This window comes from Peromyscus maniculatus, chromosome 12 (assembly GCF_049852395.1).
Source record: "Peromyscus maniculatus bairdii isolate BWxNUB_F1_BW_parent chromosome 12, HU_Pman_BW_mat_3.1, whole genome shotgun sequence".
NCBI classification, from domain to species: Eukaryota; Metazoa; Chordata; class Mammalia; order Rodentia; family Cricetidae; genus Peromyscus; species Peromyscus maniculatus.
Window position 1 is genome coordinate 3,222,714 of NC_134863.1, and position 26,747 is coordinate 3,249,460.

Below are 26,747 nucleotides of genomic sequence, written 5' to 3' on the forward strand. Positions count from 1 at the left end.
TCAAAAATCTAGAATGACAGAGACAGCTGGCTGCCTGGACAGCTATCGAAAGTTCTTCTGTAAAGTTGGGGCATCGTCTTCAGCCCACAGGCCTAGAATCTCTCAGTCACTTCTCTCTGTGTCCTGTAGAATGTCTGTCAGTTTCCTTCGTGAAACAGGAACCTGAGGAGCCATTTCTCCAAGCAAAGTTCAGTGGTCACCTTCCTATAGGTCTTGCATGTCCAGTTGATCAAGCAGTCCAGGCAAGAACAGTTTCTTGCCCAAATGGCTATTTTTGCCAAGAAGAAGATAAACTCCATATAGAGTGTCTTCAATGCCCATCTTCCTCTCTGAAGTAAATCGGTGCTGCCAGAAACAGACATGTCTCACTGTACAGAAAGTCCAAATTTTTAAAACATTTTAAATGCCATATTCTGTAGGTCTTTGAAGTGTTTGAAGATTACCTACCTAATTGAATTATATCTATGTATACCTAGAAAACTTAACATGACTATAAGTTTGATTATCATAGAAGACTAATTATTAATCTGTTTTAATTATTCATTACAATCTAAATGAGTTACATAAACATATCTCAAACGAGAGTAGAATTATATATATAGTATAACAAAATACAAGTTTAAACTTGTATCAATAAACTAAAATCCATAGCAATGTAAAACATTTCTAAACAAGTTGTTGCTCTTTAAAAGTAGGTCCATTAGTCTACTCTTTCATCCTATTATATCTATACTATCCATTTTTCTTTCTTAGAAAGAGATTGTATTTATAATCAACCTGCTTTAAATTAAAATATTGGTTTTCCTCTGTCCCACATCAGAGGGCTCTTCTGATGTGGGACATAAGAATATCTCAACCTTTTCTTTTAGCAATATGCTTAGGTTTAGAGAAGGAGTGAGCCAATTCTATCTCCAAAGCCAGCTTTGTATATTTGGGAATTTGGGTGTAGTTTCTCATACTACTTCCTGCTGGTTGAGGGTGCTGTATTCTTATGGGAACACAAAGAAAATTGAAGGATTATGGAGTAGTCTCTGAGGTTGTATTCTCTGAGCCAGTTGCCTTGAAACTATTTTGGATATTGGATCATCTGGGCCATGGTGTCATTAGAGACCTTTCAGGGGGTCTTGGCTGGTCATATCTGATGTATCTTAATCTGGAACAAACCAATAGCCTCTTGCTTTCTGTGGAAACAAAAGGAGAGCCTCCTTTCCAAAGCAATATATCCTTAGATCCAAATGTGGAAGTCAAGGTACCTTTCAAATATACATACTGGTTTAACTGAGCATCCTTTACAGTCAAATGTCTTTCTGTAGTTAAAAATCCCAAAGACAATAGAATCTAGACTCTCTGTGTAATATCCATCTTTACATGACTTATTTTTATATTACCTTTATTGTTTCTTTAAAGATGTTATTTTTTAAAAACTATTTCTCTATATAACTGCATACATTCATTTTTGTCTCTATTCCAAGCTTACATACATTTTTACACACATTGTAAACTATTCCATCTGAATCTGTCTTATTGTGTAACTATTGCTTTAAACTGCAGAGGCTAGTACTGAAGCAGAAGCCTTGGCTGCTGGCTCTACTCAATTCAGCTTCTGAACATGGTGGAACTATGTTTACTGCCAGCTTCAGAGGAAGCATGCTCACTGCTGGACTCTGGGAGGCAGTGGTTCTGTGCCTCTATCAAGGCAGCATGTAGCCCAGAAACCTTTTTTTTTTTCTTTCTCTTTTTTTTTTTTAACTAGCAAGAACTATATCCACCATGCAGCATAGTGAACAGCTTGGAGACACCTCTGTGTAACATGGCATAGGTCAAACCCACATGCCACGGTCCCACTGTACCGTAGCTCAAGCCCTCATGTTGGAGTCTTGCTGCCTGCATGAAACATGAAGCAGGAACCTGTTTTTTGCTCCGTTTAGAATTGATTATTAAGTATTCTCAGGTTTCAGGTGGAAACTCAAGCTGTTGGGCACCATTTGTAGGTGAAGTTTTCCTGTGTCCACCCAGCTCCTGCAGCCACTCAGACCCAAGTAAACATACAGAGACTTATATTACTTATAAACTGTATGGCTGTGGCAGGCTTCTTGCTATTCTAGTTCTTATATCTTAAATTAACCCATTTCTATTGATCTATAAGTTGCCACATGGCTTGTGGTTTACCAGTACTTTTACATCTTGCTTCCTCTGTGTCTGTCTGGCAGCTCCTGACTCCACCTTCCTGTTTCCAGAATTCTCTGCTAATCCTGCCTATACTATACTTCCTGCGTGGCTACTGGCCAAACAGCATTTTATTTATTAACCAATTGTAGCAGGAATCTTAAAAGTTCTTATTAATAAAATCAAACCTGAGGCCAGTTATTGGGGTGAATGCTGGAAGATCAGAGAAGCAGAACAAGCCACAGCTATCTCACCTTGCCAGTTCCTCAGCTGGTCTTGTTTCCTCAAACTGGATGCCTCTGAGTCCTCATCCAGAATGAATCTCAGCTGAACTGCTGATCAAAAGCCTGAAAGCTTAACCAACCAAATGCTTCTAGTTTCTGGTCTCCATGCCTTATATATCTTTCTGTTTTTGCCATCACTCTCTGGGATTAAAGGCTCACTTCTTGGGATTAAAGGTGTGAGTCACCATGCCTGGCTGTTTCCAATGTGGCCTTGAACTCACAGAGATCCAGAGGGATTTCTGCCTCTGTAATGCTGGGATTAAAGGTGAGTGCTACCACTGCCTATCCTCTATGTTTAATATTGTGGCTGCCCTGTTCTCTAACCCCAGATAAGTTTATTAGGGTGTACAATATTTTGGGGAACACAATACCACCACATTTCCCCTTTTTGTCTAAAATTTTAAAAAGCTTATAACTAATACAAGAAAAATTATATCCAATAAGTATATACAATATACACAGTCAAGATTACATTAACAATGTCTAGTCCATTAACATTTGACAGATTCAGACAAAAAACCCATTAATATATAACAATGTCCAGTCCAGTAACATTTGATAAACTCAAAAAAATTTCATTACTTATCCTAATTAAAACAAGCAGTTCCTTTTTAAAAGTAGATTCTATAATCTCCCTTTTTATCTTACCATATCCATATTCTCTCGTTTTTCTTTTCATAATAGATTCAATAATCTACCTTTTGCCATTTTTATATCTTCCCCTTTTTCTTTTTAGAGTAGTTTCAATTATCTACCCATTTATCTTATTATTTCTTTATCTTTTTTCTCAGAGTAGACTCAGTGATCTACCTCATATCTATCTTTTTTTCCTTTTTATTTTCCTTTTTTTAAAACAAAAACTCTGAATCTAATCTCCTTATTTAGCTTTTTTCCTAACCATTAACAATTAACAACTTGTAACCAACCATTGTAAACAATGACCATATCCAAAACTCATTAAACAACCACTTCTTGGGAATGTGGGCGTCTTTTTCTTAAAATTACTTCTTGCTTTCTAGGGGTGAAGACATCTTTAGGGAATCTTGAAAAAAAAATTGGGGGTTGTCAAGTCCTGTATCATTTGTCCAGTCACTGCATAATGAGAAAGTGCAGGGCTTTTTTCAAGTCCTTGTTCAAGTAGTCTGTCAGGCTGGATTATCTCATTTTACCATCTCAAAATTGTCCTGAGCAGTTTGTAGTCCAAGGTCGATCTTTCCATGGTGTTAATCAGCTTAATGGCTTTACCATAGTCCATGTGGAATCATCTTTGTGGGGTCTTTTCATCCTTTTGAAGATTTCAAAGTTGCTGTTAAGCATAGTCATGGTTCCCTGCAGTGTGTGTGTGTGTGTGTGTGTGTGTGTGTGTGTGTGTGTGTGCGCGTGCGTGCTTCCTCTGTGGTTTGGAGCAATCACAGTCTGATAAATGTCTGTCTCTTGGAACCACGAATGTTCTTGCCTAGAAGAGAAAATCTTCACAGCAATTTCTCCCCACCATTTGTCTTGCCAAACTTTTCCAAACTGACCTTTGTGGATGCTTTCTGGTAACACAATGGTCCTGGTAATTCTTCTCTGAACATGCATCAGTAAACCCTTTGTCCCAGGTAGCAGCATCACCAACATGATGAGAAGCAGCCAGCAACTTGGAACAGCAGTCACTGCCTCAATGGTCCCACCACCATTTGTCACTGGGTCCCAGCTGCAGCTTCTCCTTAGTAAGCCTCCTAGGCCAGTCTCAAACTTGGCCTCCTCCTGCCTCTGTCTCCTTCAGTAAATCCTACCAGTGTATTCCACCACAACCAGCTGGGAGTAAGTAGGGCTGGAGCTGGGGCCCACAAGGCCACAGGCATGCAGCTTTTTCATGAATTTGTACCATGAACGTTGGGTGCCAGATGTAGCATGAATCTTGAAAGTTCTTATTAATAAAATCAAACCTGGAGCCAGGTATTAGGGTGAATTCTGGAAGATCATAGAAGCAGAACAAGCCACAGCTACCTCAGCCAATCAGAGCAACACTTTCACAGCATACAGAAAGACATCCCAGCAGCTTCAAGCATATTACTTATTAATAAATAATCAGTCTCATTGTTACCTTGTGTTAGAGGACCTGGAAGATCAGTATGGGAGCTGACATGTGTTTTATATATATTCCCTATTTCTAATGATTTCCTATAATTGTATAAATAGTGAATTTATTCTGTATTATCAAGAATAAATTAAGCAGTTTCAATATGTGAAACAACTCTCCCTGCATATTGAGAGTCAATAACTATATTGATAGGTTCCATGAAGTCCATTAGTACCATAAGAATGGCATATAGTTATGGTTTTTGTACAAAATTATAAGGGCTTTGAGTCACTGTACTCAAATCTCCTGATTTATTTGCATCAGTATAGAATGTGGGGACTCCAGAGATTGGTTTCTGATGTACAATGTGAGAAAGGACCCATTCAGTTCTTTTTATGAATACTACTCTCTTGCTTTTGGGATAACAGTTGTTAATCTCTCCAAAAAATAATTGCTACAGGTTCGTTGCCAGTATTCATTATATTTCCATAGTGATGAAATTTCCTCATCAGTTAAAGGTACTACAATTTCTGCTGGGTCTATTCCTGTCAATTGATGAAGTCTTAATTTTCCTTTTAGAATCAAATCAGAGATCTTTTCCATATAGGTCTTTAATTTCTTACTTGGTTTACATGGTAGAAATAGTCATTCCAGTATTATATCTTCCCTATGCATCAAAATCCCTGTGGGGAGTATCTGGAGGAAATTATGACCAGAATGCAGTTAAGTTCTGGATATACATGATCCACATATGCCTCTCATTTTTATTTCTACTACAACTAATTTCTTCTCAGCTTCAGCTGATAATTCTCTTGGACTATTTAAGTCCTTGTCTCCTTTTAGGGTATTGCCAAATTTATTATTAGTCCATCTTTAGATATTGTGATGATAGTCTGTAAGTTGGAAATGCTTCCTAACAGTTTTTGAAAAAAATTAAGAGTCAACATTGGATCTCTCCTGAGTTGTACCTTTTGGGATCTAATTTTTTTGTAGATCTATCTTATATCCTAAGTAGTTAATAGAATCTCCTTTTTGTACCTTTTTGGGAGCAATTTGTAATCCCCAGAGAGGCAAAACTTTCTTTACTTCTTCAAACATGCTTTCTAACCTAGCTGACTTCAGATCAGCTAATAAGATATCATCCATATAATTGTAAATTATAGATTGTTGAAATTGTACATGGTTTTTGTATGAAATATTGGCTCAGGGTAGAGATATTTAACATTCCCTGTGGGAGAACCTTCCATTGATAACTTTTGACTGGCTGGGGATTATTATAAGTAGGTACTGTGAAGGCAAATTTTTCTCTATCCTTTTGTTATAGAGGTATGGTTAAAATGGAATCTTTTAAATCAATAACTATAATAGGCCATTCTTTAGGTAACAAGGAGGGTAGGGGCATCCCATTCTGTATGGAGTCCATAGGCTGAATTACTTTAGTAATGGCTCTCATATCTGTCAGCATTCTCTGTATACCAGATTTCTTTTAAATAACAAATACAGGTGAATTCCAAGGGTTGGTAGATTCTTCAATATGTTGAACACTTACTGCTCCTGAATCTGCTGTTCTAAGACTTGTAGTTAATCTTGTGTCAAAGGCCATTGTCCAACCCAGACAGGTTTATCAGTCAGCCATTTTAAAGGTAGGGCCATTGGTACCTCTGAGAGTTCAATGGTGGTTGTACTCTGTTTATGTATAGCTTGGATGGTTGGTGGCTGTTTCTTATAGTGTCTTATAATATTGTTTGCAGATACATGACTTGGTCTATATTCAACTTCTGTGATTGGAGGAATTTGAATCTGGGTATTCCACTGCTGTAACAGATCACAGCCCCAAAGGTTTGCTGCTACATTTGCCACATATGGCTTCAGCCTTCCTCTCTGTCCTTCTGACCCTATGCATTCAACTCACCTTGTACTTTGTTTTACTGGAGATAGGGTTCCAATCCCTAGAAACTGGACATCTACCTCTTGAAGAGGCCAATTCTAATGCCATGATTTTGGCGTAATGATAGTCACATCCACACCTGTGTCCACTAAGCCTTCTAAAATAATGTTATTAATTCATACTCTAAGCTTTGGTCTTTGTTCATTTATGGAAGTCTGCCAAAATATTAATTTTATGGTGTTTTTTGGAGTTTTGATCCACCTATCAAGGCTATTCTATCATCCAGTGCCGTATTGTACTTTACATTAGGCACTGGGTTATTTTATTGTCCTGGGGAGGAAATTCCTTCACAGTGACTGGAAATAACTAAACTACATTCAATTTGGGGGCCTATGAGAGGCCCCCTGAGGTGTTTCCTGCTGGTAAAGGGTTGCTTCATATGTCTTTTGTTGATCTGCATTCATTGGTCCAATGTTGGCCTTTGCCACATCTTCTACATAATCCAGAAGTTTGAGGTCTCCTGTTTAGGTTATTTCTAGAAGAAGCATTGTTTCTAGAAGGACCCTGTGTACAATTTCTTCTTGTATGGCCTTGTGTACCACAGTCAAAACATTTAGTACTTTGATGCCTTCTTCTACCTTTGGAAATTGCCTTTCCTATCCAAGCCTCATCACAATAGTTAAAAGACTCAATATTGTTTATGTTTTGGATCCATTCTTCTATGGGTTCTGACCTGATTTTTAAAGGTGCAAGTATCCTTTTGCATTCTATATTAGCATTATCAAAAGCCAAAGATTGAGTTAATACTTGTCTTAATTCTTGGTATGATATTGTCTTATTTATAGTCTTGATCAGTCTTTGTAAAAAATCAACAAATGATTCTTTTGACCCCTGGAAGACCTTCATATATAACTCAGTTGGTTTCCCTGGTTCTGGAATCTATTCCCAAGCATTAGAGGCTGCTGTATGGCCTATGGATAATGTATGCTCATCAAAGGTAGATTATGCATTTATATCAGTGAAATAGTCCTCACCAAGAATTTGATCTTGGGACATCTCAAAACCTCTGATCTTACCTTGCTGCTCAAGCGCCTTAGCTTCTTCTTTCAACCAGCTACTCCATTGTAACTGCTGAACTATATTCTAACACAATGGATATTAACTGATTCCAATCATTAGGTATGGTGGTATTCTACTTGTACTGAAATGTGATTTTAATTGTATGTTAATAAATAAAGTTGCCCAGGGGTCAGAGCTATTAGAGCCATAGAAAGAGTGTGGTGGTGGTGGTGGTGGTGGTGGTGGCGGCGGCGGCAGCGGCGGCAGCGGCGGCGGTGGCGCATGCCTTTAATCCCATAGATCTCTGTGTGTTCAGGGATACAGCCAGCATTGGAGACATATGCCTTTAAGACCTAGGGGGCTGTACATTCAGACAGTGATGAGGCAGTCATGTGTTTGGGTTTACAACCAATGAAAAAGCAGAACAGAAAGATTATTTAAAGACATACACACAGGAAATAACTCTCTTTTGGAGAGCTAGGACCACTGCAGGAGGAAGAGTGAGATTTTAGCTCTGAGCTCTGACCTCTTGGCTTTCTCTTTTACATTGATTCTGTGTTTCTTATTTAATAAGATGGTTGGTTACATCTACAATTAGGTGTGATCCTGTTTCTAGAAGACCACGTATTTAACATCTGTTTCACATATGTTGAATGTATACTGGAGATAAGTACAGCTTCCTTGATATGCTTTAAAAAATCTCTTGTATGAATAGGTTGCCAGATATATTCTACATATCCTTCAGTATGTTTATCATTTACTGGCTTTTCACAAACGGTGCCACTTTATGCCATTGTATAAGAACCACCTATTACCTTTGGTAAGTCATCTTTAACTCTGCAAGTTACTGGCGATGTTATGACTTCTATAGCCTTGACCTTCTGCTTGTTATCATCCTTATTCTCAGTTCTAGCAAACTCCTCCAAAGCCTGAAATTGATTAATCACAGCCTTTTCAAGAGTCTGTACCTCTTGTACTGTAAATGATTCCAGTGACTTCATGGAGTCAAACAATTTTTTGTGTTCATCAGAAACATATGATTCCAAAGACTTTATTCTATCAATTAATGGTGATCATTCTTTCTTAGAAATTATCTCTATGGTATTAAGACTGCTCTGAAGATTTACTGTTCTGTCCATTAGGTATTCACATTTATTATCAACAGAATTAGATCTGGCTGTCCAGTTATTATTAGTGGACTGAAGTTCTTGTGGTAAATTAGTAGATTCCAAAGAAATCTTATTATTATTAAATTCTTAAAGTTATTAAATTATTAAAGTTCTTAAATTATTCAAGATATTAAATTATTCAACTTATCAAATTATTCAAGTTCTCATTACTATTTTGCAAAGTCTGTATCAGTCCCATTAATGTCTCATTTTTGGTGTTGTTATTAAACCAGTCTTTCAATTATGTGATATGAATTACCATACTAATTGCCAATATGATGAAAATTGTATACATCCCAGGAAGGTTGTATAAATCTTGCAAAATTTCATCCATAGTATAAACAAAGAAGTTTTTAAATTCCTCAATAGTTATATTATCTGCCATTGTGTGAGAGAGACCTAAAATTTGTAAAGAAGCACCACCTCCTTCAGGCCTTATAGCTCAGTGTCATGGGCAGAGTAAGTACCACAACAGTATGTATGATGAGAAATCAGGTTTGTATGACAGTCCAGCTATTTGGATCACAAACCCACAACATACCTATATATATTCTTACAAGAAGAAAAAATTGAAGGAAAAGGGAGGTGTGGAGGAATGGGATTGGTCCTCAAAGGCTTTGGAAGCCAGTCATAATCTTGCATGCTTGTAATCCCAGCATTCAGGAAGTTGAGGCAGAAAGATTATAAGTCCAGGACCAACTTGAATTACTCAGAAAGGTCATATCTTAAAACCGAAATAAGCAAAAACAATCAAAATAAATATTCCAAATAAACTAATCAAATAAAATTATCCTTGAAACTTGTTTGTTAATGAATATATCTTGGTTTCTCATCCCATGAGAATTCATTGGGTCTTTGTTAAAAGTAATGTTTAAAATGATAAAATTACATAATGCAAAATATACATATAGTAACAATATGTGTAACTTTTAATATGGATATACATTATAAAGAATTAAATGTTGTATTACACTTCATAGAATCTGAATGCTTTTTCAAAACTTCCAGATTTTCTTCATTGTGTTTTTGTATAAAATAGCAGCTACTGTGTTCTGAGTAGTTATAAGCCTGATTCTGTGCCTTGCATTTCAGATACCTTTGTCTCCTTTTCATTGCAGCTACCTTATTTAGGTGCTTATGTCCCTACTAAACAGTGTAACTTAGAGAGAATGCCTGAAGTTATGTGAATGGTAGCACCAGAATTTGGGTTTAAATCTGGCTGCCAAGTCCATGTTACCTATCTACTTCCTGACAATACTGACAACAACCCATAAAACTAGTGGCACCGTTATAGACATAAAAGAAACAGAACAAAAGAAAATTAAGTTAAGAAAAAATATTATTGTCATGCTTAAAAGGATTCAAAATGAATGTATTAAAATTCATTTCATAGTATCTAGAGTTTGGTTTCCTAAGTAGGTTCATGTAAGCCTTGTTTAGTACCATTGAGACATTAGGCAGTGCTTTTCTTTTTATAAACTAGCATAATATGCTAATGATATGCAACAATAGGCATATATATATATACATATATACTGTACTTTGAGCTTACTTACCCTCCTCCCCTACCCCCAGGCACAATTACTCTCTCTGATTTGCCTTCCACTAATTCTTTCCCTTTTCCCAACTAGTCCTCTGTCTTCATTAGTGTTTCTATTACTGTGATCAAACACCAGGGCTTATTTATCTTAGTGTTAACATCACAGTTCATAATCAAAAGAAATTAGGACAGGAAATCAAGCATGGCAGGCACCTGGAGCCAGGAGCTGATGCAGAAGCTACAGAAGAGTGCTGCTTACTGGCTTGCTCCCCATGTCCTGCTCAGTCTGCTTTCTTATAGAACTCAGCACCACCAGCCCAGGTGACATCACCTACAATGAGCTGGTCCTTCCCCCAAAAACAACTAATTAAAAAAAATGCCTTACAGGCCTGCCTACAGCCTGATCTTATTAAGGCATTCTCTTAATTGGGATTCCTTCCCCTCAGATGACTTTAGCTTGTGTCAAGCTGACATAAAACTGTCTAGTACATCTTCCTTTTACCTCTGTCTTTGTTTACCCAGTAGTTTATTGGAGTTAATAATTTGATATATGACTACCCAGTATTGAATTGTTTCTATTCCTCCCCCTTCTTCAGGTCCTCTTATGTCCCCACTCACTTCCTCTCAAATTCATGGTCCCTTTTGTAATAATTGTGTGTGTGTGAGTGTGTGTGTGTGTGTGTGTGTGTGTGTGTGTGTTGTGTAATTAGTGTTGCATGCATAAGCATTTATTTAGGATTGACTACTTAGGATTGGGAGCTTTTTGCTGAAGACAATTTGTTCTCCTTTCATGTGCATTTTATTTTTCATCTAGGGGTGGGCCTTGTGAAATTTAATTCATCCACGTTGGCATGCTAACTGTGTAGCCAGAAGTTTCTCTGATCCTGCCTGGTCCCATGGGTCAGGATGAATCTTTCCACCCAGGTTTCACAGCTGTTTGGTACCAAGTAAACACACAGAGGCTTATATTATTTATAAACCGTATGGCCTATGGGTCAGGCTTCTGGCTGGCTAACCCTTTTAACTTAACTCAACCCATTTCTATTAATCTATATTGTGTCATGTGGCTGTGATGTTCCTGGTCTGCTGGCATCTTGTTGCTCCTTGGGTGGTGGGCTGGTGTCTTCTAGACTCCACCCTCCTTTCTCTCATCTTCAGTTTGAATGTACTGCCTAACCTTATGCTGCCTTGCCACAGGCCAATGCAGCTTTATTTATCAACCAATAAGAACAACGCATATTCACAGTATACAGAAAGACATCCCATAGCAAACTAGTGTGGCCTTTGCAGGTCTTGTTGAGACTTCATGGGCACAGCATCCCTATTCTGCCTGGAAGACACTGTCTTGCAGTAGTCATCTCATCCTCAAGCTCTTAAAATCTGTTTTCCTGCTCATCTGTCATATTCTCTGAGCCTCGGGTGTGAGAGGGTCCTGAAGGAAGCCTGGAGACTGCAGTACAGGACCTAGACTAGGCTATGGGACCCAGGCCAGATCTGGTGGGTGGGGAAGCAGGCAGGAATGGTCAGGGAGACTCACAAGGGGAGATAGGAGGTCTGACTGGGGAGATAAGTTGGATTGCATACAGAAGGGACCTGTAGGTGGTGGCAGGTAGGGTGGGTCCTGATAGGAACCTAGAGATTAGTCTTAGTTCAGGAGTGAATGGTTGGACTAGGCCAAGGCTTTGGATATGGGATCTGGGCTAGATACAACAAGTTGGGGATCAGTCATCAATGGGATGCTCAGAAAGACTCATAGGCCTAGATGTTGTAGAAGGAAATGTTTTGATTTTTGTTAAATATGTTTCATATGATTTGCTTACATTATTGTGAGACAAAGCCTCTGACTGAAAGAATATTTCTAGTCCAGAATTCAGAAGGAAAACCTATTGAATAAATATAACCTTCAAACTACCCAATTCTTTTTTTTGTTTTGTTTTGTTTTGTTTTTTTGGTTTTTTTGAGACAGGGTTTCTCTTGTGTAGCTTTGCGCCTTTCCTGGAACTCACTTGGTAGCCCAGGCTGGCCTCGAACTCACAGAGATCCTCCTGCCTCTGCCTCCCGAGTGCTGGGATTAAAGGCGTGCGCCACCACTGCCCGGCCAAACTACCCAATTCTTAATGGAGATCTCTGATTGGTCCAACTTCTGGCATCTAAGATATGTATAGATACAAAGACATCTTCAAATTAAAACAAATCTGAAAGCAAGACCAATAAGAGTAAAAGAAAAAGAAGGGGAGGTATAAGAAGTAGATTTTCAGTCCATTTTCAATATAAGGTGTACTTAGAGTTCATGAGAGTTACAGACAAGCAGGAGGTGCCAGTTAGTGGAAGAAGGGGCCTAGCACCTTGTGCTTATCTAAATAGGGGAGGACAGGGGGCATCATGAGTCAGAAGAGCTGTCACCAGGGCCAAGCCAGTCCTGGATTTCTATCTCACTGACAGAGAAGCAATTATGTTAGATGTGACCTGGTTAGAGTCCCCTACTATGGAGCACATGGCCGTGGTTGGCAGGAAAGCTGAACAGTAACATGCTTCAAACTAATGACCCAATTTTCCCTTTTCCCCTCCTTCAATATCTATTTGTTATTTTTCTTAAAGCCACATCTCTCTTCGCTTTCCTTCCATAGCTTTTCCTTCTAGCAGTGTCCTGTAAACTCGTTTAACAGATAGATTGAGGTAAAAAGGCAAGAAGTATCTCCAAGATTCTCACAATGGGATAATTTGGGAAACAGGAGAAAAGTGCAAGGATTAAATCACTATTTGAGTTCCTTCTTTGGACACAATACAAAGGGAAGACTCTGGCTTTGGTTTACACCTTTGGAGGCTAAATTAGGAGACATAAAACAACAGAGTTCATGTGGTTAGAGGAGTAACAACTACAAAAAACTTCCCTAATCAGAAAAAAATGTTGTCTGATATTTTGTTTGTGTTCTGACAAAGCTTGCCTGGAGATCAGAAGGTAGAGCTAGCCACTAGTTAACCATGGAAGCCAGGCAGTGGTTGCCAGAGGCCATAAGACTATACAGAAGATGACAACTGATATTCATAAAGTCAACCCACCGGATGAATAACTCTTTGATGGAGGAAACTTGTCAAGCAAAGCTTATGGGGCTACTGACTATGAATGTTCTTTTGCTTCTGTCTCTAATATTCTTATGTGCTGCTACAATTCTTCCCTAAAGAGAACAGCTTTGAGGTTTTTCCCACAGTCTATTGGTAGTGTGTATTACACTTTTTGGGCACAATTATGACTGTGATTTAACAGAAGGATGACTTCTTCTTACACTGTGTTAATTTTGATGAATGAAATATACTTTCATAGCCAGACCTTTATTCTATGGCTTCAAGACAATTACATACAATTAGTTGATTTAAGACCTCAGAGCAAATTCAAAGTAGACTAGTTGGCCCTGCAAATGAATTCATAAGATAAACCTTCATAGAAAATGCACAAGGACAGGTTCCCAGTTGTGTGTTGAACCAAGATCATAAAGCAACTTTAGTGCCAGTTCTTTGCTTGCAAAAATCTGGCTGGTAACATTAAAGATATAACTCCCTACACAAATTCTAACTCTCTGCATGAACTCCTAATTTCAATTTTATGATATGAGATTCAAGGTTCAGCGAGCTAACTGTTTATATTTAGGTCCTGGGATGCTTTTAAGGTCACTGTCCCTCAAGAAAGTCTGAAGCACTCGAGTACTACATGCCTCCCATCTGCTCACCAGAGAGCCAAGCATTGGTATGATCAGTGTAACATTCCAAGTCTGAGAGAAACCATATGATTTCACATGTGTTATCAGAATGACTCTGCTTCTTTTTTGTTTGTTTGTTTGTTTTTGATTTTCCAAGACAGGGTTTCTCTGTGTAGTTTTGGTGCCTGTCCTGGATCTTGCTCTGTAGACCAGGCTGGTCTTAAACTCACAAAGATCCACCTGGCTCTGCCTCCACTGTGCTGGGATTAAAAGTATGTGCCACCACCACCTGGCTTGACTCTGCTTCTTATTGTTTATTCAAGAAAGTAATGTGGCCCTCAAAATGAAACTCATATATATTGTCCAGAACTGTCTGTTGGGAAGATATAACTGTGTAAAGACAAAAGAGAAGAGATTTCAAGATGCAGTAAAAAAGTAAGTTACCACTAGAATGCTTGTGTTCCTTCCTTACCCCCTTACCCCTCGGATAGAAAAGGTTTAGTTTTTACTGACATTTTGGATTTTTTTTTGCATACCCTGGGTGTGGTCTTGGAGCAGGCTTTTCAAAGACCATAATAGGTGGTGGTGTACACCTTTAATCTCAGCGTTTGGGAGGTTTACACCTTTAATCCCAGCACTTGGGAGGCTCATGCCTTTAATCTCAGAACTCAGGAGGCAGAGAAAGGAAGTGATGGAGAGAGGATCTCTGCCCCTTTGGGTCTGAGAACCTGGAGAGGGAAGAAGTCTCTGATCACTGCTCCTCTGGTTCTCTGATCTTTCAGGTTATTACCCTGATATTTGACTCCTGGTTTTCATTAATAAGACTAATTAGGTTCATGATTCAAAAAAAATACCAAATTGCTCATTAAAATGAATATTTTAAATGAAGACCCCTTAGTGTGCTCTGCCCATCACTGTCTTCTGGGCCTGTCTCCTCAGCTCTCCCTCCTCTGTCCCACCACCTCCCTCAGCAACACCACAATTCCAGAACCCAACCCAGATCTACCCCATCTCTGCCAAAATGCCTTTCTTCTGTTTGGAAACAGAAGACAGCTGAGAAGAAATTAAGTGGCACTATACATTTAAAAAGTTATACTAGAGGTTCTAATGGAATCCAAAGAAAAAAACCAAATCACTTGGTAAACAAGTACTGGGCAATGGCCAGTCCTCAGAGAAAGGAGTCCACTGACTTCTCCAATGGACTGCCATCTGCCATTTCAAAACCAAGTCACTGCCTCACTATGTAAGTCCAAAATTCCTGGGAACAACTGATTAATTAGTTCTATCCCAGCCAGGTCACATTAGTCTGAAAGAACTTCTTTCTGAATATTTGTTTTCTGCAGGTGTCATTGATCTTGCTCCAAGATCCCAGGAGTCTGCTGTGATTCTTCTCCTAACAAGTTCTATAACCTTCCCTGGCTTCCTTTCCACTGCAGGTCTCTCTCATGCCATAGTTATGCTAAGTGGTACACAGGGCTTCTGGCACTAGTGCCTAGATCTGCTGCAGAGCTCTACTGTCTGATGAAATGTTTAGAACAATATTCCAATGTACTTGGGAAAACACTACAGAGTACATATTGAGAAATGACTCTACCCTGAAACCTGGACTAGTGAGTGATTTTTCTGTTAGGGCAGGTACCATTCATTCTTGAGTTATTTCAAGTTATATTCTTATAGACTGGCTTTATTTGATACTCTTGTAGACTGGCCTTATTTGCCTCTAAAAATATTGTGCTCTGTTAATTGTCTTCTTATGTTTATGTGGATTAATACATTGAACACCATGCCAGCTTTGTCACTTCATTGCAGCAATTTCACCCACCTTTCTTCCAGTAGTTAAATACTAGGCCTCTTACTTTGGGACCCTGTAATCTTTTTGTCTGACAAGGAACTCTCTTATGTCCCCTCCACTTACAGCATTAGTGACTACTATCTTCTTAATGTATCAATTATCACCATGTTCTCATGGGTATCCTCAGGTTTTTCATCCCTACAGTATACACACATCAACACGTCCACCTCATCAACCTTTTGATGCCTCCTGTGTCCCCTTTGGTAACTGTGATAATTCTGCTTTTGTCACTGTATGGTGCTGTTTCTTACATGTTTCAAGAAACCATCTGTCTTGGTTAGGGTTTCTATTGTTGTGAAGACACACCATGACCAGGGCAACTCTTATAAAGGAAAAAAATTAATTGGGTGGCTTACAGTTTCAGAGGTTTAGTCCATTATACTCATGGTGGGACATGGTAGCATGCAGGCATACATGGTTCAGGAGAAAGCTGAGAGTGAAGAAAGAGCTACATCTTGACCCAACAGGCAACAGGAAGTGGTCTGAAACATGGAGCAGTATCTTGAACACAGGAGAACTCAGAGCCCTCCTCCACAATGACACACTTCCTCCAACAAGGCCACACCTATTTCAACAAGGCCACAGCTTGTAAAAGTGCCACTCCCTATGAATTTATGGGAACCAATTAAATTCAATTTACCATACATACCATCATAGAGCCTAAGGTCCTTGCCTAAGTGGTAAAGCCTATGTCCTGAAAGAGTTTCCATTGTCAATAAACTGCCTTATAGTGCAAGGTATGAAAATGAGCCAAAATTTTCCTTTTGTTTATAAAAGGTTACTACAATCACCATTACAATAAAATGACTTGGTTAGAATGGAGCGTCAACTAACTGTTACATCTCAATCCATGTTCTGAGATACAGGTAAATAGAACAGCAGAGTTGCTCCCTAGTAGAGACCTGTCATCTTGCAATAATTATGCATTATCAGTGTATTATTTGGGCCCAATTTTTAAAATAATAATGAAAAGACTATATATGTTCTTATAAATCATGTTTTTGTTTTTAATACATAAAATGTGCCCCCTAGGAGGGGCTTGGTCTTACACCAATTTGGTATGCCAGACTGTGTTGACTCCCCAAGGGAAGCCTTACCCCCTCTGAGGAGTAGATGGTCAGGGGGAAGTGGGGCAAGTGGGAGAAGGAAGGGAGGGGGAACTGTGGTTGGTATGTAAAATGAAAAAAAAATTAAATAAAAAATGTGCCCCCTAATTTGGCCTTATATTGACTGTTTATGAATAAAAAATACTGGTTTAATTTATTTTTCTGCAAATTTAACTTGTATGTTTGTTATAAAATATACTTTTTTGGTGGAAAAGTGAGGGAAAGGGTGAGCACAAATGTTTCAAAAGCTTTGGAAGAAAATGCTGGCTCTTTTCTATAGAGATTAACTCTGATTTTTGAAAATGAATTTCTCCATACAATAGCATAATCTGAAATGCTTACCCAAATACCATTTACAAAAGTGAAGAGGAGAATAGCACGTGAGTGTGTGTGTGTGTGTGTGTGTGTGTGTGTGTGTATGCACAAGGTCACAAACACTTCTGTAGTGACATGGTGTATATATTAGACATAATTTGTTTGCATATTTACAAAGGTAATTTTCCAGTAGATGGCAGCAAAGTGTTCTGACATAACAAAATAAGACTATTATAATAATTTCTTAAGAAATAAACGAAGTGTCTTGGTAGTCCCCAGCAGCCAGCAAGCAGGTAAGAGATGTGACTCCAGACTGCACCACCACTGCCACAACCCAATGGACTCTGTTCCCCCAAGACCCACTCTGCCACCCAACACCATGTACCTGGTCATCCTCCCCATGGCCAGCCCTCCCCAAACCCCAGCAGACTACAGAGGCACAGGCCTAACCCACACCAGTTGGCAGAACAGGTGAGTACCTGGCTCCCAGCTGACTTGCCCCAATGAGCAGACTCTAACCCCACGGCATATCCTGTACCCATCTCCTTCCCATCTCAACACCGCCAAGGCAGCTGGGACTTCTGGAGGAACTCCTCTGCTCTGGGTGCAGTCTGCAGAGGCTGGCAAGCAGGTGAGAGACCTATCTTGAAGCTGTACCACCACTGGATTCTGTTTCCCCAAGACCTACTCTGCTGCCCACAAACCTTGTCATCCTCCCCATGGCCATGCCTCCCCCACAACCCCAGCAGACGACATTGGCACAGGTACAATGCACACCAGTTGGGAAAACAAAAGAGTAAATGACAATGTAAGAATACATTCAACAACAGAAAGGGCAATGTGGCACCACAAGAATCCAGTGATCCTACAACAACAAGACCTGAACATTCCAATGCAACTGAAGCATAAGAAAATGACCTTAAAAATAACTTTATGAAGATAATAGAGGCCTTTAAAGAGGAAATGAAAAATTCCCTTAAAGAAATTGAGGAAAAGACAAATAAAAAATTCTAAGAAATCAATAAATTTCCCTTTTTTTATTTCACAATACAATTCAGTTCTACATATCATCCATGGATTCCTTTGTTCTCCCCCCTCCCACACCCTCTCCTTACCCCCAGCCAACCCCCCATTCCCACCTCCTCCAGGGCAAAGCCTCCCCCAAGGACTGAGATCAACCTGGTAGACTCAGTCCAGGCAAATCCAGTCCCCTCCTCCCAGGCCGGGCCTAGTGACCCTGCATAAGCCCCAGGTTTCAAACAGCCAACTCATGCAATAAGCACAGGACCTGGTACCACTGCCTGGATGCCTCCCAAACAGATCAAGCCAATCAACTGCCTCACCCTTTCAGAGGGCCTAATCCAGTTGGGGGGCCCTCAGCCATTGGTTTATAGTTCATGTGTTTCCATTTGTTTGGCTATTTGTCCCTGTGCTTTTTCCAACCTTGGTTTCAACAATTCTTGCTCATATAAATCCTCCTCTTTCTCGCCAATTGGACTCCCGGAGCTCCACCCGGGGCCTGGCCATGGATGTCTGCATCCAGATTCCTCAGTCCTTGGATGGGGTTTCTGGCACAACTATTAGGGTGTTTGGCCATCCCATCACCAGAGTAGGTCAGTTTGGGCTGTCTCTTGACCATTGCCAGCAGTCTATTGTCTGAGATACCACCTTACACCTGTCAAAATGGCTAAGATCAAAAACACTGACAACACCTTATGCTGGAGAGGATGTGGAACTAGGGGAACTCTCCTCCACTGTTGGTGGGAGTGCAAGCTTGTACAACCACTTTGGAAATCAATATGGCAATTTTTTAGAAAATTGGAAATCAATCTCCCCCAAGATCCAGCTATGCCACTCTTGGACATATACCCAAGGAATGCAAAATCATACCACAAGAGCACTTGCTCAGCTATGTTCATATCAGCATTGTTTGTAATAGCCAAAACCTGGAAACAACCTAGATGCCCTTCAACTGAAGAATGGATAAATAAAATGTGATACATATACACAATGGAATACTATTCAGCAGAGAAAAACAATGACATCATGAGGTTTGTAGGCAAATGGATGGATCTAGAAAAAATCATCCTGAGTGAGGTAACCCAGACTCAGAAAGACAAACATGGTATGTACTCACTCACAGGAGGATACTAGATGTGGAACAAGGATGACTGGACTGCTACTCACAACACCAGGGAGGCTACCTGGAAAATAGGACCCCAAGAAAGACACGGGGATCACCCAATGACAGCCTGGACTTGAGTGGGGGTAATGAAGGGTGAGGGTCAAGGAAAAGAGAACTTGGGGGAGCAGGAGATCCCAGCTGGATCAAGAACAGTGAGGGAGAACAAGAAATAGGAGACCATGGTAAATGAAGACCACATGAGAATAGGAAGAAGCAAAGTGCTAGAGAGGCCCACAGAAATCAATAAATCCCTTAAAAGAAAGCCAAGAAAGTAAAGAAAAACACAGACAGGTAAAGGAAATCATTCAATACTTGGAAATTGAAATTGAAGCAATAAAGAAAACACAAACTGAGGGAATTCAGCAAATGGAAAAGCTGGGTAAGTAAACAGGAACTACAGATGTAAGCATCACCAACAGAGTACAAAAGATGGAAGAAAGAATCTCAGGCATTGAAGATACAATAGAGAAAATAAATTAATTGTTCAAAGAAAATGATAAATCCAATAAATTCCTAACACAAAACATCCATGAAATCTGAGAAACCAGGAAAAGACCAAACCTAAGAATAATAGGGATAGAAGAAGGAGAAGAATTTCAGCTTAAAGACACAAAAAACATATTCAACAAAATCATAGAAGAAAACTTTCCCAGTCTACAGAAGGACATGTCTATGAAGGTACAAGAAGCTTACAGAACACCAAAAAGACTGAACCAAAAAAAAGTTCCCTCATCACACAATAATCAAACCACTAAACATACAGAATAAAGAAAGAATAGACAGGGTTTCTCTGTGTAGATTTGGTGCCTGTCCTCAGTCTCACTCTATAGGCCAGGCTGGCCTAGAACTCACAGAGATTTGCCTGTCTCTGCCTCCCGAGTGCTAGGATTAAAGGCATGTGCCACTACCACCCAGGTCTGGACAGATGTTTTGCAGAGGCTAATAGGAGACCACAGATGCCAGCCCAGACTACTATATCCAGCAAAACTTTCAATCACCATAGATAGAGAAAACAAAATATTCTATGACAATCAGATATAAACAATATCTTTCCACAAATCCAGCCTTACAGAAAGCACTAGAAGGAAAAATCCAACCTAAGGAAATTATATACACTGATGAAAACTCAGGCAATAGTTACTCCCACACCAGTAAATTTCAAAGAAGGAAAGCATACAACACTACCACCAAAAAATAACAGGAATTAACAATCATTAATATCAGTGATTCGCCTATAAAAAGGCACAGGGTAACAGAATGAATATGAAAACAAGATCCATCTTTTTGCTGCATACAGGAAACACATCTCAACTTCAAAGACAGATACAATCTCAGAATAAAAGGCTAGGAAAAGACGTTCCAATCAAATGGATTTAAGAAGCAAGCTGGTATAACTATCCTAATGTCTAATAAAATAGACTTCAAAATAAAATCAATCAAAAGAAAATGGGAGGGACATTACATATTTATCAAAGGAAAAAATCCACCAAGATGAAGTCTCAATTCTGAACATTTATGGCCAAGTACAAGGGTGCCCACATTTGTGAAAGAAACATTACTAAAGCTTAAATCACACATCAAACCCCATACACTAGTAGTGGAAGACTTCAACACCCTACTCTCACCAATAGACAGGTCTGCCAGACAGAAACTTAACAGAGAAATAAGGGAACTAACAGACATTATGACTCAAATGGACTTAATAGATATCTACAGAACATTCCACCATAACACAAAAGAATATACCTTCTTCTCAGCACCCCTTGGAACCTTCTCCAAAATCAACCACATGGTTGGTCACAAAGCAAATCTCAAAAGATACAAAAAAAATTGAAATAACCTCCTACATTTTATTGGACCCCCATGGCTTAAAGTTAGATTTCAACAACAAAAAAAATTACAGAAAGTCTATAATCTCATGGACTTAGTAATGCTCAACTGAATCACCAATGGGTCAAGAAAGAAATAAAGAAATTAAAAGATTCCTAGAATTCAATGAAAACAAATGTACAACATACCCAAATTTATACAGGTATAAAAGCACTATGAAAGCAGTGCTAAGAAAAAAACTCATGGCACTAAATGTCCACATAAAGAAGTTGGAAAAAATCTCACACTAGTGACTTAACAGCATACCTGAAAGCTCTAGAACAAGAAGAAGCAAACTCACCCAGGAGGAATAGACACCAGGAAATAATCAAATTGAAGGCTGAAATCAATAAAATAGAAACAAAGATAATACGAAGAACCAATGAAACAAAGAGTTGGTTCTTTGAGAAAATCAACAATAAAAACAAACCCTTATCCAAATTAATCAAAAAGCAGAGAGAGATCATCCAAATTAACAACATCAGAAGTGAAAAGGGAGACATAACAACAGACAATGAGAAAATCCAGAGAATCATCATGTCATTCTTCAAAAACCTGTACTCCACAAAGTTGGAAAATCTGAAAGAAATGCACAATTTTCTGGATAGGTACCACATAACAAAGTTTAATCAAGACCAGATAAACTATTTAAATAGACCAATAACCCCTAAGGAAATAGAAATGGTCATTAAAAGTCTCCCAACCAAAAAAAGCCCAGGACCAGATGATTTCAGCACAGAATTCTACCAGATTTTCAAAGAAGAGCTAATTCCAATACTCTTCAAATTGTTCCACACACTAGAAGCAGAAGAAACATTGCCAAACTCTTTCTATGAGGCTACAGTTACCCTGATACCCAAACCACACAAAGGTGCAACAAAGAGCTGGGAAGTGGTGGCACACTCCTTTAATCCCAGCAAAGAAACCCCATCTCAAAAAGCCAAAAAAAAAAAAAAAAAAGAAAAAAAAAAAAAAAAAAAAAGATGCAACAAAGAAAGAGAATTACAGACCAAAGTCTCTCATGAACATTGATGCAAAAATACTCAATAAAATACTGGCTAACTGAATCCAGGAACATATCAAAAAAACTTATCTACTATGACCAAGTAGGCTTCATCCCAGGGATAAAAGGATGGTTCAACATATGAAAATCTGTCAATGTAATATGCCATATAAACAAACTGAAAGAAAAAAAAACCACATGATCATCAAATGAGATCCTCAAAAAGCCTTTGACAAAATCCAACACACCTTCATGATAAAGGTTATAGAAAGATAAGGAATACAAGGAACATACCTAAACATAATAAAGGCAATTTACAGCAAGCTGACAGCATACATCAAATTAAATGGAGAGAAATTCAAAGCGATTCCACTAAAATCAGGAACAAAACAAGGCTGTCTATTCACCCCATACTTATTCAACATAGTACTTGAAGTTCTAGCTAGAGCAATAAGACAACAAAAGGAGATCAGGGGATACAAATTGAAAAGGAAGAAGTCAAACTTTCACTATTTGCAGACAATACGACAGTGTACATAAATGACCCCAAAAATTCTACCAGGGAACTGCTACAGCTGATAAACTCCTTCAGTAAGGTGGCAGGAAACAAGATTAACTCAAAAAAATAGTAGCCCTCCTATATACAAATGATAAATGGGCTGAGAAAGAAATCGGAGAAACATCACCCTTTACAATAGCCACAAATAACACAAAACACCCTAACTAAGCAATCGAAAGACCTGTATAAGAACTTTAAGTCTTTGAAGAAAGAAATTAAAGAAGATATCAGAAAATGGAAAGATCTCCCATGCTCATGGATAGGTAGAATTAACATAGTAAAAATGGCAATCTTACCAAAAGCAATATACAGATTGAATGCAATCTCCATCAAAATCCCAACACAATTCTTCACAAACTTGGAAAGAACAATACTTAACTTTATATGGAAAAAACCCTAGGATAGCTAAATGAATCCTGTATAATAAAGCAACCTCTGGAGGCATCATGATCCCTGACCTGAAGCTCTACTATAGAGCTATAGTAATGTAAACAGCTTGGTACTGGCATAAAAACTGACATGTGGACCAATGCAAACAACTTGAAGACCCTGACATTAATCTGCACACCTATGAACATATAATTTTTGACAAAGAATCCAAAACTGTACAATGGAAAAAAGAAAGCATCTTCAACAAATGGTGCAGGCATAACTGGGTATCAACATGTAGAAGACTACAAATAGAGTCATGCACAAAACTCAAGTCCAAGTGGATCAAAGACCTCAGCATAAATTCAGTTACACTGAACTTGATAGAAGAGAAAGTAGGAAGTAGTCTTGAAGGCATTGACACAGGAGACCACTTCCTAAATATAACACCAGTAGCACAGACACTGAAAGCAACAATTAATAAATGGGAGCTCCTGAAATTGAGAAGCTTTTGTAGAGCAAAGGACATGGTCAACAAGACAAAAACGACAGCCTACAGAATGGGAAAAGACCTTCACCAACCCCACATCTGACAGAGGGCTGATCTCCAAAATATATAAAGAACTCAAAAAGCTAGACTTCAAAATACTGAACAATCTAATTTAAAAATGGGCTACAGAGCTTAACAGAGAATTCTCAATAGAAAAATTTCAAATGGCTGAAAGACATTTAAGGAATTGCTCAACATCCTTAATCATCAGGGAAATACAAATCAAAATGACTCTGAGATACCATCTTATACCTGTCAGAATGGCTAAGATCAAAAACACTGAAGACAGCTTATTCTGGAGAGGATGTGGAGCAAGGGGAACACTCCTCCACTGTTGGTGGGAATGCAAACTTGTACAGCCACTTTGGAAATCAATATGGGGTTTCTCAGAAAATTGAGAATGTCTTCCTCAAGACCCAGCTATACCACTCTTGGGCATATACTCAAGGAATGCTCAATCTTACCACAAGGACACATGCTCAATTATGTACATATCAGCATTATTCATAATAGCCAGAACCTGGAAACAACTTAGATGCCCCTCAACTGAAGAATGGTTAAAGAAAATGTGGCACATATATACAATGGAGTACTATTCAGCAGTAAAAACAATGATATCGTGAAATTTGCAGGTAAATAGATGGAACTAAAGAATATCACCCTGAGTGAGGTAACCCAGACTCAGAAGGACAAACATAGTATATACTCACTCATGAGTAGATACTAAATGTGAGGGGAGGGATAGCCAGACTGTAACCCACAGCTTCAGAGAGGCTAGCTAACAGGGGAAGACCCTAGGAGGTACACATGGATGACCCAGCAAAGGAGAAGTGGATGAGATCTACATGAGTGGACTGGGATTGGGGGTGGTAGAGGGCAAAGGGGGGATGGGAATATAGGGAAATGGGAGGATCGAGCCAGAACAGGGACAGAGTGAGAGGGCAGGGGGGCAAGATCCCATGATAGATGGGGACATCATGGGAATAGGAAGAGGCAGGGTGCCAGGGAGGCTCTCATGAATCCACAAGGATGACCCCACCTGGGTATGCTGGCAGTGGTCCAGAGGGTGCCTGGACTGGTCTACTCTGGGGACCAGTGTAATACGCTAACCATCATCATAGAGCCTTTGTCCAGTGACTGATGGAGACAGATGCAGAGATCCATGGCCAGGGACCAGGCTGAGCTCTGGGGAATCCAATCGATGAGAGAGAGGAGGGGGAAACGTCGAGATCATGATGGGAAGACGTGAAGAGATGACTGGCCACACTGGTGGAAGCCCACGAATTGTAGACTAGTGGCTATGGAGTCCCCATGGGACTGGACTAGGCCCTCTGGATATGGAAGATGATTGTTTGGCTCAAACTGTTTGGGGAGCACCCAGACTGGGGGATCAGGACCCATCCCTGGTGCATGAGCAGGCTTTTGGGAGCCCAGTGCCTGTGGTGTGACACCTTGCACCTCCTTGGTGCAGTGGGAAGTGGCTTGGACCTGCCTAGGCTCAGGGTGCCAGGCTCTGCTGACTCCCCATGGGAGACCTTGATTTGGGGGATGTGGGGATGTGGGGTGTCTTGGGAGGGAGGTCTGGGGTGACAAGAGGGAGGAGATGGGATCTGTCAGTGGTATATAGAGTGAGTAGTAAAATTCTTAATAAAGACAAATGAAAAAATCCAGTTACACTGTAGCTGGTAGTGGGAAGGGGCCTTGAACACACTGTCACAGGAGATCACTTCCTGAATTTAACACCTGTACTATAGACATTGAGATGGACTGTTAACAAATGGGACCTCCTGAAACTGAAGAGCTTCTTTAAGGCAAAGGATATGATAAATAAGATAAAACAACAGCCTACAGAATGAGTAAAGATCTTTACCAACTCCACATCTGACAGAGGGCTGATCTCCAAAATATATAAAGAACTCAAGAAACTAGACAACAAATACCAAATAATCCATTTTAAAAATGGGGTACAGAATTCTAAACAGAATTCTCAACAGAAGAAATGGCTGAAAGACATTTAAGGACTTGCTCAACATCCTTAGTCTTCAGGGAAATGAAAATCAAAATGACTCTAAGACACCATCTTACACCTGTCAGAATGAATAGCTAAGATCAAAAACACTAATGATAACCTACGTTGGAGAGGATGTGGATCAAGGGGAACACTCCTCTACTGTTGGTGGGGGCAAAATTTTGTACAGCCACTTAGGAAATCATTATGGCAGTTTCTCAGAAAGTTGGGAATCAATCTACCTCAACACACAGCCATGCCAATATTGGGCATATACCCAAATGATGCTCAACAAAGACACTTACTTGCTCAACTATGTTCATAGCAGTGTTATTCATAATAGCCAGAACCTGGAAACAACCTAAATGCTCTTCTATTGAAGAATGGATAAAGAAAAAGTGGTACATTTACACAATGGAGTATTACTCAGCAGTAAAAAAAAAAAAAAGCCAATGACCTCATGAAATTTGCAGGCAAATGAATGGAACTAGAAAAGAATCATCTTGAGTGAGGTAATTCAGACCCAGAAAAACAAACGTGGCATGTACTCACTCATAAGTGGATATTAGCTATAAAGTAAAGAATAAGAGGGCTACAATCCACAACCCCAGAGAAGGTAGGTAACAAGGAAGGCCCAAAGAGATGTATTCCATGGGAAGGGGAAATAGAAGAGATCTCCTGGGTAAACTAGGGGTGGGGGGAGGGAAATGGACGTATGGGAACATGAGTGATTGGTTTGGGTGGGTTAGGGATGGGACAGATGAGTGAATAATGAAAGAGATATCTAGATGGGGGGCATTTGAGGGTTAGGGTGAAACCTGGTGCCAGGGAAACTCCCAGGAGTCCCCAAGGATGACTCCAGCTAAGATTCCTAGCAATAGTGGAGAGGGTGAACTGGCCTTCTCCTGTAATCATATTTGTGACTATCCTAATTGTCATCAGAGAACATTCATCCAGTATCTGATGTAAGCAGATGCAGAGATCCACAGCCAGACACTGGGCCCAGATCCAAGAGTCCTGTTTAAGAGAGAGAGGAAGGATTGTACAAGACAAGGTGGTCAAGGT

At 39.5% G+C, this 26,747-nt stretch overlaps 1 protein-coding gene across 1 annotated transcript in view; it reads right to left on the minus strand.

Moving 5' to 3' along the window:
* Positions 1-295: 295 nt before the first annotated feature.
* Positions 296-26,747, minus strand: part of LOC102916146 (sperm-associated antigen 6) — a 168,601-nt gene continuing 142,149 nt past the window's right edge. Inside the window, exon 11 of the mRNA XM_076548392.1 lies at positions 296-368. Within this exon, the coding sequence (XP_076404507.1) occupies positions 311-368 (58 nt within the window). The 3' untranslated portion in view covers positions 296-310. The remainder of the gene's footprint in view (positions 369-26,747) is intronic.